General features: G+C 43.1%; 1 protein-coding gene and 1 long non-coding RNA gene across 9 annotated transcripts in view; one reads left to right on the top strand and one right to left on the bottom strand.

The window, feature by feature from the left end:
* The window catches only part of FHIT (fragile histidine triad diadenosine triphosphatase), a 1,244,593-nt gene that overhangs the window by 543,286 nt on the left and 688,640 nt on the right, over positions 1 to 12,667 (top strand). Inside the window, exon 1 of one of the 8 annotated variants that reach the window (XM_015236566.3) lies at positions 1,026 to 1,554. The exons of the other annotated variants lie outside the window; for them this stretch is intronic. Coding sequence (XP_015092052.2) covers positions 1,505 to 1,554 — 50 coding nt within the window. The 5' untranslated portion in view covers positions 1,026 to 1,504. Of the gene's footprint in view, positions 1 to 1,025; positions 1,555 to 12,667 lie in introns of those variants that run through there. 8 annotated transcript variants of the gene reach the window in all.
* LOC140686581 (uncharacterized) lies at positions 3,613 to 8,217 on the bottom strand. The gene is made up of 3 exons (XR_012060412.1): positions 8,119 to 8,217; positions 7,453 to 7,521; positions 3,613 to 3,696 (listed from the first exon to the last, which is right to left on the bottom strand). It is a non-coding gene; the product is annotated as an uncharacterized lncRNA (long non-coding RNA).

The raw sequence follows: 12,667 nt of genomic DNA, 5'->3' as shown, positions 1-12,667 counted from the left end.
AAGGTAAATTCTTTGGAGACCAAGGTTTTTTTTTTTTTCTAATTTTTTAACAGTTTTTTCCTCATTCATTTATTCACTCTTCACTCCTTCAAACACTTTTGTCTATCATCTCTAATCTTAAGGCTGTCAATCACTGTTCCCAACCTCAAGAAGCTTACAGTCAACTGGGGAGACAAGTACATAAGTAAGGGGAACACAGCCTGCAAAGGGCCAGGATAAAAGCGATGAGGCAGGGAAAAGAGGGAGGTCTGGGAAGGCTGAGAATTTGGCTCAGAGTTTTCTCACGAAGGCAGGTGGAAAGAATGACAGAAGTTGACCAAGGGGCACTCTATAAACATGGGTCACATGATGGAGCTTTGCTTTTTAAGTTGGTAACAGTGGGTATCCAGGGCTACACGTAGCAGTAAGCCTTGGTTCCAGAGTCATCAATTGGACCATGGTCTAGTCAAGGTACAATTGTTGTCAAAGGATAGACTCTTCACAATCCTAAAGTTTCTTCCATTCCCAGGGTGTGATTCTTAACAGGTTAAGCTGCGAGTATAGGACTCACTGGTGCTCCACAATGCATGCTTTTCACCTGTGGCTAGCTGCTTTCCTAACGGCTTAGCCCCTGCCTCAGCTGTGTCCCATTACGAGACGGCGGACAGCTGGTACTGCTTGACGCCAGTGTAGTACTTGTTAGTGTTACTCTGAGCTATGCTAAAAGTCAATTGGAAGAGTTATGATTCAAAAAAAAAAAAAGTGTCAGCCGTGGGAGGCTGGAGAGGGATCCAAGGAAGTGAGCTGCCCAACTGCAAGAAGGCACAAGGAGCCGACATAGAGCAAAACAACACTTCATTGCAGTACGACCAGGTGGCGTGCCCCGCAGGTGTACGCCTTGCCCTTTTATAATGCCTGCGCATGCGTATTGTTCATAATGCTGACTCATGCCATTGGCGCATGCGTATTGTTCATAATGCGGCATAACGCGACTAGCGCATGCGTACATTTACTTCTCACCTCAGGCAAGTTATTGTAAACTCTGATCTGGGTCTCACGGCCTACTCACTTAAGACTGTGGACAAAAAGCTAAGGTGAAAAGAGAAGATGAAGAAGGAGATGCAGTGCTGCAGCTGACAGTTTGTGAGCTAAACTGCAGCCTTCTGTGGCGTTGCTGAAGTTGTTCTCCTTACCGCTCTGGGAGAAAAGACCCAAAGCGAGAAGGCAGAAGGCGGGAGAAAAGGACAGGGCGCGGCAGTCTTGAAGAGCTCCCAGCGTCCGGGCCTTTTCTACCTTTCCCAGCCACTGGGTTTCATTTCCTAATTGAGAAGCAGAACATAGTAGTGGAAAGTCTGCAAGACCTAAGTGAATATACAGTGAGTCGTCACCAATGAGAGAATCTTCAGTTTTCTGTCTGGAGGGAGAAAGGTCAGAACCCAGGTGCTGAGAGTTAATTGACCCCGCCCCCCGCCAACCTTTAATTGGGTCAGCTGACCTTCCCTTCCATTTTGGAAAAGCCGCAGAGATGAGAGGGTGCTGTGTCTTCGTTTCCAGGAGCTGCCCGGGATCCTGCAGGTCAGTCTTTGGTTCAGGGAGGGAATGTTTAGATTCCTGGGGAAAACGAGTCCACACTGGAGGCCGGTGGAGGGGCACGAGTCCTTCAGGCAGAGTTTTGCAGTGCCTTGGCCTCTCCTCCGTATTCTTACTGTGGACTTGGAGTTTGGGGATCTGAGGCAGGGAGAAAAAGAGCAGGAGATGCGACTGGGAGGTGGCTGGGGCATTCGTGAGCAAATATCTGCTTTTCTGCAGAAAAGCAAACCCAAAATGAGATTGGGAAAGGGGCTTCTGCAGGGGAGGGAAAGTGTCTGAAGGAAATGGTCGTAATTCCGGGCAACGTGCCAGGGTAGCCTCAAGATTTGTGTCCACCTCGTGCAACTGGGTGGACGACTTAAACTTCTGAAGTCCACATTTTCTGGCACACAGCCAGGAAGTTCAAAGCTTGTGCTTTGGCCTTGGACAGACATGAGTCCTGGGCCTGCCACTTAGTAACTTTGGGACTTGGGCAATTCATTCTTCTTCTTTGAGCTTCAGTTTTCTCAACCAAAAAACATTAGAATAGTAGGAACTGCCTTTTGTAAGGATGCTGAGAGGACGAACTGAAACGCTCCACGTGGAGCAAATTGCTCGTGGTGATTAAATAACTTCCCTGGTGGCTGACCAAACGGTCCCGATACATGATGCCTCTGCCGCTTTCCTTGTCCGTCTGCCCCGCCAGCATTAGGCTCTTTTTACACCAGGTGTTTAGGGACCTTTTGACTCGAGTCAGAAGAAATAATGTGGTAAATCTGACCCTCTCCCCTGTTTAAAGGGTTCTATCCTTCTGTCAGTGGGCCAGGTGTTTTTTGTTTTGTACATTCCAGGACTTGGGATAGTAGGAGTTGTGCTCAGGGTAGAGCAAGGGCTACATGGAGAAAACTGACGGACGTCACAGTTGGATACTAGGATGGGGATAGGAGGAGTGGTCTTTCTGAAAATGTTGCCTGGGGACGTTTAAGCGGTTATGTTATCAAAAATCTGTTTTTCCCCCTCAGTGTTATTTGTAAACATGCCTAGAGATTAGGATGTGATGATGTATCTAATAAAAAGAATAAATACTAATTATGAATTACAGAGAGAATGCAGCCCACTGATGCTCAGCTTGGAGTAATTAAAAAAAATATATATGTTCAGAGAAGAATATCAATTACTGCTTTTTTGTACTGCCTTGAAATTGGAGATTTTGCATCTAATTTCTGCCCAAATACTTCTAGTTGTTACCTTAGTCAGTTAACTATAGATGGGTCATCTTGTAGTGCTGGTTTCAAGTGACTATGATTTAGAATTCAGATTTTAAATCCAAAAAGGGACCTGCAAGATCTTAATCCAGAATTTTCTGACATGAGTTGAGAAAAATACCACTCATTTGATAAGATCTTTCTCCAAAGAATTCCGTGCTTGGGGAAATGCTGCAGATCGCAGCCCCCTCCTGGAATCCACATTAATATAATTAACCTGTTGCCAAGTCCTGAAAGGAAGAAATCTGCATAGCAGGGTTATTCAACCCTTTCCCAAATCTACTTGAACAGGGAACATTTTCTTCATGTAATGCCTGTTAAATCTCTCAGAGCAAACTTGGGGAAACACTATCGTGTTCCAAGCCTTCATTTTAGAAGTGAAAAGCAAAGGTCAGAGATATGATTTGCCCAAGTTTTGCTGTGTGGTGAGGCCTCCTATTGTGGACCTGTGCTCCAAATCAAACATGATAATCTTGTAATTGAAGGGAGATGCTAATGAAAGAGAATTCTAATAGCTTTTGTTAACTTGTTTTCTGATCTTTTCTGCATTTTGGTTGTCAAAGAACACTCTCTTTCCAGAGAGGATGCTTAATAGTATTGCTTATTGGGTAACCATGTAAGCTCTCTTGTAATTATAATTTTATTTCTTTTGAATCTAAGCTTTTCCTCTTCCCTCTAAAGCCTGCCTGCTTGCCTTTTATTCCCACCCCCATAACTTTACACTTGCAGAAATGTCACCATCCTTTGTTCTTCCTCTTGAACATTACCCCAGGTAATCAATCTGAGGACTTGCCTTTTGCTCCCGAAGTATACGCAAATTCCTGTGCACTGTAAAATCTTCTCATTCTCCTTAGAAGCTGAAAGACTGCTGCCTAATCAGCTACTGTAAAAAAAAAAATTAATTGATATTAATTAATCTGTTTCCCCTCCATGAAAACGTTTTTCTTGATCTCCCTGTTGGCGATACATTATCCAGTGTTCTTAATGAGAGCTTGTGGTTATGCCATTCATTCACTGGAGTTGCTAAGTACCCTAAGCAATGCTCCACAGGATGTTCTTAAAGAGCCAAATTGCAGGTCTTGCTTGCCAGTCTCCTGCAAGCTACAATGGCCACTAAGTGTTCTGAGAACTTTGGAATGAGTATTCTCTTCCTTCCTGGGTTGGCAATACTGGTTGTGAATTCAATGTGGTTCCATCCAATAGACTTTCATCTACTCGGTGTAAAAACATGTGCTATGTTCTGGGAATTACTTTTTTGTTTTTTTAATGTATTTGGTATTGTTACTGCCTGTGAAGTGTTCACCTTTAGTGAGAAAGAGCAGCATCTAAATGAACAAGACACAGGGTGGTATAAGCACTGTATTATGTGGCGTGCAGAGGGCTAAGCCACAAAAAGGAGTAAATTCAGTGGGAAAAGCCTTCATGAAGCTCTTTAATGACATCCTCAGAAGGCTGAGAAGCTTGGTAATTGCTTGAAGTGTGATGGATAAGCTGTGGGCTTCGATCCCGTCGTGGTCCCTGGCCCGCTTCTAAAATTCTTGTTCCCAATTAAATGCTCTCTCAGAATATGCCGTACGTGAAAGTGTATTACTGTCAAATGTACTACGTATGAAAATTCATCCTTTCAGTCCAGATTATGCAAGTTCCAGTGTAACTCTTTAAACATGTTTAATCTTCCTCACTGTGATTATTCCCACCTCCTTTTTGTGTGCTTTATAGGTCAGTCTCTGTGCTGAGAATCTCCCATTTCTTTTTGTGTTTATTTTTCATGCAATCCTGACAATGATCCCATGAAACATTGCTTCCCAAACCTGTCTTCACATTGAAATTCCCTGGGGAGCTTGACAAACTACTGACGCCTGTGTCCCAACTCCAGACACTGATTTAATTGATCTGGGACACAGAGTGGGCTTGGTTTGTTTTTTTAAAATATCCAGGTGGTGATGAAAATGGCTTAAAATTGATTGTGGTGATGATTGTCTAATTCTGTGACTAGATTAAAAAGCATTGTATTGGACACTTTAAAACAATGAATCATGGCATGTAAAATTATATCTCAATACTGCTCTTAATTTACAAAAAAAAAACCCTTTATGAATTGGAAAGCACTGCAAAAAAGTAAATGGAGAAACTGGGACTCGGAGAAACTTAGTGACTTGCCCTAAGTCTCATAGCTAGTCGGGGCAGAGCAAGAACCCAGGCAGTCTAAGGCTAGAGGTTGCTCTTAGCAGCTACATCATGTTGCTGTCTTAAACACGAAGAAGGTTCTGCTAACCGGTGACTCAGCGGCATATGCTTGGAGAAGTAGTGATGGATTTGCTCCCATCTACCCACACGCCCTCAAACATGTCATGTTATATAACCAGTGGATCTAATTTGCAGAATAATTGGTTTTAGGGCAAGATAAAGGAATTGGCCTCCTTGGGAATAAAATTCTCAGTCGCTTTATCACAGTACAGAAATGAACTGAGCCAGCCTCCTTTGGTGGCCAGGAGGCAGCCTCAGAAGCACATTGAAAGAGGGACACGTGTATATCAAAGTTACACATTCAAAACCAACTGTTCCACATCCTGGAACCTGAAAATAGAATTCTATTTAAAAGATGTTGCCTGGAATGTTACCTTGCTCTTTGTCAACCCTCTACTGAATTTGGGGATAAAACGCACATAAAAATAGTTCAACTATAATGGGAGAAATGTTTGGGTTTTAGCTGTCGATCGGAAATGAGAAGGCAAGCCTGATTGAAAGGCCTGCTTTTTCTAGTCCCAGGAAAACAAAAGGAAATACTAAATCTCTTCATAATGCATTGTCATGAATGTGCTTTCTGGAAAGAAGACTGAGGGTATATGTCCCCAGAGCAGCATGGTGACTTTGCAGAAAGGAGTGCTTTGTCTCTTCTACGTAAAGATGATCGCTGGTGACCTCTTAATGGCCGCTGCTGCTTTACCTACGTGCTCCCTTTTTGAATAAAGTCTGAGTTCAAAAAGATGAGCTCAGTTTAGAGCTGAAAGGGAACTCATTAAAAAAATGGCCTTTCTGGAGGCTTAAAGGTTGAGATCCAGGGACGAATTTAGTTCGTTTTGCTCTAGTCATTAGGTGCCAACCATCTTCTAAAGTGTCGAGAAGACTAGCAATTTGCAATCTATTTCTTACAGCCAAACATCAACTGGATGAATATGTTATCATAAATATTCGGGGTTAAGAAAAAAAAAACTGGCTTTGTCTGCACTTGCCTGAAGTGTTCGCTTGAATTAGTGTTTGTTCTGTTTTTAAATTAATAACATCCCTCTTTTTTAAGTCAATGAGGTTGATTGCACTGCTAGTTTTTGAGGAAGGAGTTGTGCCTGGGAGAATCCAGGAATGAGGAGGAAAGTAGGACCTGAGCCTTTTTGCATTTTCTAGCAAATGAAAAAGTTGTATTGTTTATGAATTATTTTGTATTTGAGATGAGCCCAGCTGATTGTTACTGATCATCAGTCTGAGTCCCCATGTGTCCCTTAGGCGGGTGGGGGCCCTGGGTCACCGAGTTGGTGTGTCCACCTGCATGCCTCCCATGGCTGCTCTGACCTCCCTTTTCTTAACTGTTTGATCACATCTCCATACATCAGTAAGTACTATTAGCTCTTCTTCCAGAACATGTCCAGAATATGACCACTTCCCACTCTCCCACTGCTGCCTCACTAGTTCAAGCCCCTGGCTCCCCTGTGTAGCCTTTTCACTGTTTGGGCTGCTTCCTTTCTTGCCTAGCCATATCCCGTGTGCCACACAGCACTCTTTAAAATTTGATCTAGATCATCTCACTGCCAAGCTGAAAACCTCCATAGGCTACCCATTTCAGTAAAAATAAAATGTAAATGGCTTAGTCTGGCCCTGCACGTCTATGTCTGTGTCAGCCTTACCGAACTGTATCTTTATCTGGGATCACATTCCATTCGTCTGTTCCACCAGGCTCCAGCCAGGTTGGCCATCTTTCTGTTTATTTCATACATAATTGAACTTGGCCCATATAGGGTCTTTGCACTTATTCTTCCCTTTTATTAGAAGGTCTTGAGGTCCCCCCCAAAATAACAGCCCTTTTCCCTGTATTCCTCCGATTTGTCAAATAAATTGTGAAACAAAGGAACGGCTGTTAGAGACCAGGCTTGGTGGACATGGCCTTGGGTCTCAGGCAAGGTGGTTAGCTCCGGTATTCTTAAAGTCTTAATATACATATGAGTTACCTAGGGATCAAGTTAAATGCAAATCCTGATATAGCAGGTCAGGAGTGGAGCTAAGAATTTGCATTCCTCACAAGTTCCTGGGTAATGCTGACACTGTTCCTCCCCAGACCACACTTTGAATAGTAATGGGCTGGCTGGTATTGAACTCCTCAATTAGGCCAGCTAACTTACCTTGTAAAATATCCAGTGCCAGGCTCCTCTTAAAACCTGGGAGTGGAGAAAAGCAGGCCACTCGAACGAACACCCTGCCTGGATGGCTGGCTGGTTTAACACACTGATCTCAAGAGAGACTTGGCTTCTCAGAGGGACCCCTCCTGACCATCCAGTCTCCATCAGTGATCCCACTGCCCATCCCTCTCAGCTCCATTATTGCACTTTGTTATGTTTTCCCATTTCTCACAATGATCTGAAAATCTTACTTTTCTTGTCTGTTGTCTTACTCTTCGTTAGGGAAGAGAGCTTATCTTGGCCTGTTCATTGCTGTGTCCCTGGAAAGCGTAAAAGATTGTGCTTACTATGTATAGTTACTGAATAAAATACCATGGAGTGGTTAATCTAAGACACATTGACCATAAGTCCCATGATGATGGAGCCATTTCTTTCTTGTTCATCATTGTATCTCCAACACCTAGCACAGGACATGGCACATGATAGATGGTGAACAAGTGAATGTGAGCTCACAATAAAAACAGATAAAGTAAGTTTTAGAGTAATAGTTAATGGATCAAGTTAACTGACAGTTGTTACTTTATCTACGGGTAGGATCATATTCATAATTTCCCGGTCTTTGTTTTGGTATTAAGAATTGTGCCTGAGTAGTTGGTAACAGACCTCTTTTTTTGTGGGGGGGAGGGGAGCAGAGGCTGCCAAAGTCTGTGCCATTGGATAAGAAGCCATTGTCACCAACACTTCTAAGCAGAGATACAAACATTCCTGATAGCCATCAGCCCTCTATCTCCATCTCTCATTTTCATTTCACTGATACCAGGACTACAAAGTTCAGTCACTGAGTTGCCTTTTCAAGATACAGTGGATAAATGGCCTTAACTTTTTTTTTTTCCATCTGTGACATTTGGGCTGTTTACCTGTCCTTTGCCCAAATGGCTACTGCGGATTTGCTCATTTCAGCGTCCTTGACAGAGGGCTTTTTTTTCGTTTCCATTTCATCATCATCTGAGGCTAGGAAAAGTGGCTCAAACATTCTTTGACTAGCTCTTACTCTGTCAATAGAAGTTTTGAGGATTCTAATTCTATAACTGGGCTGCCACTGGCTTAAAAAGAGGACAGGAGGGAGCGAAGGAATGAACTACAATTTGAGTGTGTCTTACAGTCCAGGTGCTTTGGAAGGACAGATATGTAGAAAATGTGGCCTTGGATATTGGCTTTGTTCTTTGTTTCCAGTATGGGATTGGCTTTGACACAGGTCCTGCTTTGCATCTATTGGATTGGTGATTGGAGGTCTGATTCCTCCACATAAGTCAGTGCTTTAGGGCATTCTGCGGTATTGGTTTGGTTTAAAACAGTAGGCTCTTACAAGATAACATTAAGTATCAAATACTAGAGATAGGGACCTTGAAAAGTACATTGAGTGAATCCATTATTCAGCTGATGTTTTTTGGCTTTCCGCCATTTGCCAAACCCTGTGCTGGCTGCTATGCGTATGGGTATGGTAAGTGGAAATCTTATTTCTTTCTAGGAAGGAACTTTGCTCTCTAGCCTCTGGCTCCTTCCTTCCCTCCATCCCTCTCTTAGACACATACACACGTGCACAGACACACACATACTTTTTCTATTAGGAAAAGTAGCAACTGCTCTCTGCCTGGTGACAGCCTAGCATTTCCTGGGCTCTAGCCTACGTGCTAGTAGGGGAATGTTCATCAGCTCAAAGTGGGAAAGGAGCTCCACCCTGCCTTCTTTGTCTTGGACTTGCCCGTGGTTGTGAAGGGTACACTGTCAGTCTCCACTTAGTAAATGACCTGCCTGTTTTCTTCCGATTTACAATTTTTAACCTTGGATTGGGGGAGAAAGTCAGATGAGACCAAGCCCTATGTTCCTGGGTTGGGGAAGCAGGAAGACCCACTTGGTTTCTGGCTTAAACCAAGTTATTTAAGATTGACTTACTGAATTCAGAGACTCCTGAAACTGCCCAACCATTTGTAAAGATGTTCTTGTCTCTCCTAAGTTAGATTTCCGGATCTGCTTGGGGAGGGGGGCTGATAGATAACCCTGACTTCAGATAGCATTCCCTGCCTTCAAGGTGATCATGATCGAGAATGTGAGGTGGAAAGTTGAATGCATAATTATAGTATAAGTGAGGGGTATGATATTAGGAGTGTGTCCTACCTACTGTAAATAAGACAATGGTTAGGACAGGCCGCTACATGTGTTGCACTAATGGATTAAGACCACATTCTTCTGCAACAGAGCGCATCTTTAATAGTCATAATGACAGAAGGAAGTTTCCTCTCAGTATCAGCTGCAATTGTCTGTGCATTGTCTTGCTTATGTGCCTGTACACTGCAGTCTCCTAGTCAGAGCATACCATGCCACACTTGGACTTCTGGTATTATTTACTGTGATCTGAAACCTTTGGTCAGCATCATCCTAAAATGTGTATTTCTCTGAACGTAGAACTCTGGCCTGTTCCCGGCAGCCTAGCATGCCCAGAAAAGTGAACCACCAGTACAGGAAGAGTCCAGCATTTTAGCAGTGGGCTTTGACAGTTGAAGGGGAGTTTGGAAAACAAGCTGATTTATTGTAATAGTGTTTGAAGGATGGCTTTGTAAAGACAAGTGCCTGTAGGAGAGAGATGCTTTTCTCTCCTGTCCTGGAGCTGGGAGGTTAAACAGCCCCCAAGAGAGAGATGTTTTCTCCACCCTCTGAATGAGTTAGTGAAGGGAGGTTGATATTAGTGAGCATTTGGTGAGCAAGAGACCTCTTGTGGGCCAGTTTTTGAAGATCAGATCATTATACTGCACATTGTCCTCTGAAGTCAAAGAAAGTGCATCAAAAACTTAAGTAGAAGCATCAATAAAAGAAATAATAAAATCTTGTTAAATGCACTTTTGCAGGAGTTTTCCATTTAACAAAATTGAAGACAAGAGTAATCTTAGCAGCAGCAACCTGAGAAAATGTCATTGGAGGGTTTAGCTGTATCCGAGCATGCTTCACAGTGAATGTGCTCTTCACTCCTCGGTGACAGTGACACATCTTTTGTAAGCCTTTCTCAGTGCACCCTCAAAATGGCTTAACATTTTCTTGCTTTGTGTTGAATTTCATAGAAATTAGTACCCCAAGGGAAATCTTAATTGTCTGTTTCTTTTTTCCTCCTATAAATTCTCTCTTCAGTTGAAAATTAATTTTACCATGGATTTACAGAATTTGCTAATTAGTAAGAAGCTTGACATTCACTAAAATGAAACTAGGAATAAAACTACTAATTTAAAAATTGTCACCATCAGGATGTTCCCATGGAAGCCCAGAGGAACATAGAGTCTTCAGATATTTATTAACAAGGTGATTAGTCAGAGGATTATCTTAGGACATGTTATTTCACTGCTAGAAGTTGATTATTCATGTTCCTAATTTGAAGAGTTGAGATTCTGGGAGATAACACGTGTTATCATATCTTTAGCTTGAAATGAATAGAACCATCTCAGGGTTACCATGAAAGCTTTTTCTGGATCACTAGACTAATGTCTAAAACTGGAATAAGAAATAGGTTTTGCATGAGATGCAGCAATTCCAGTCGGTGAGGACTATCTGGAAGGCCGTCTATTAAGAAGCTCCCGCTGGAGAAGATGTTATATAGCTGGTTAGTGATGTCAGTCAGGGGTACAGGAGGAAGGCACAGCTGGAGTGCCAGCTGTGGACCCTTCCTGATACTGATGGAGCCAGGCATCGAGCTTCCAGAGCAACTCTTACTCTTCTCATTGGGCATCAGAGCACTTGGGAATCTGGGTTTAGCTGCTGCAATGTTCTTCCTGGACGCTGTGGCAGGAGGAGTAAATAATGCTGTGCTACACTCTAAAGAGCATGCTGAGTGAGACTCTGACCTGAGCCATGAAGTGGCTTTGTGCCATGTGCGTACAGGGAAGCAGGTCAGGGCGATCACAAGAGGCAGAGTGGTTCAGAATTCATTTCCGAATGAGAGGAAAGCTGGGGCAGGGCCTTAGGGGGCACACCTCTGTCTTGTGGGCAGTGATTCTGTGTGTGGCTTCTGACAGCCCGCACCCTGGCACACAAAGGCAAGGACTGTAAAGACAGGAGCTTCCTTGTGCCAGTAAAGCTTCTGTCCCAGCAGGACTCTTGAAGTCGGGATCATCTAAACAAAATCACTTGAAACTGGAATAAAACTTTTCAAGAGTTTTTTTTTTTTTTAATTTTTTTTTTTTACTGAGTTAGTCACTTTACAATGTTGTGTCAAATTCCAGTGTAGAGCACAATTTTTCAGGTATACATGAACATATACTCATTGTCACATTTTTTTCGCTGTGAGCTACCATAATATCTTGTATATATTTCCCTGTGCTATACAGTATAATCTTGTTTATCCTACATTTTGAAATCCCAGTCTGACCCTTCCCACCCCCCGCCCCCTTGGCAACTACAAGTTTGTATTCTATGTCTATGAGTCTGTTTCTGTTCAAAAGAGTTTTTTAAACAGTCCATTTGGTGTTTTTTCAAAAAGCAATGGCCCCTCACAATTGTCATCAAACTGAGGTTTGAATGTCTAGGTTACTAACAGCTGGTGTTTGAAATGTCATTTTTAAAGCAAGAGTCTCTAAGGTTACAGAACTCTAGACACACCACTCTGGGAGAACGCTTAGCATTATTTTGCGAGGACTCGAAATCCATTCAGCAATACACACGTGCTTCATCAGTGATTGCTTGTCAGCCTTTTAATTACTGTGTTGTACTGCTCGGCCCAGTTGGCAGTGAAAGTTGCCGTAAATGGCCCTTAGCAGTGGCACAGGCTGAAGGCAGAGTTGCACTAACTCCAAGTCTCTCTCACGTCCCGGGTGAACCAAGTGAGCAGGTGCAGCAGAGCCACGTGGAGAGTTGAGGAGCTGGACTCTGTCCTTGGCCTGTTCCTTTGGCCCTCAGAGACCCGGCCTGGCCACCTTGTGGGCTCCGAGTGATCTCTTTCCATCTATGGAAAACCAGACTGACTCTGTGGGCAGCAGCATGAGTGCAACTTGAAAATTAACTTCTTTCCTAACAACAGGGCTTTTTCTGCCACCACCTTTTCCTACCCACTTGGATGTAGACATTGCCGTGACTATTTACGATAAAGAAAAGTACAAGTGATGTGTGGTAGAAGATCTTTCTTAGCATTACTGGATGTAGAGAGGAGACCGGTGTCAGAAGCCCTGGGTACAAATCTTAGCTCCACCTTTTACTTGGAGGCTTGGGCATGTGACACGGGTAGAGTGTCACACTCTGAGCACTCTCCTCTGCCGTAAAATTGGGATGATGAAAATACCTCCTCACAAGCCTGTGAAGAAGATTGAGATATTTACATAAAGCATTTAGCATAATGCCTGGTTTATAGGAAGGGCTGCAGGGCTATTAGCTCATTATTAATATGATTAACAAATGCCACTTTTAAATAAGTTATTGCATGAGTTTTCG

This window comes from Vicugna pacos, chromosome 17 (genome assembly GCF_048564905.1).
Source record: "Vicugna pacos chromosome 17, VicPac4, whole genome shotgun sequence".
Taxonomy (NCBI): Eukaryota; Metazoa; Chordata; class Mammalia; order Artiodactyla; family Camelidae; genus Vicugna; species Vicugna pacos.
This window is presented reverse-complemented; position numbering and strand designations above follow the sequence as displayed.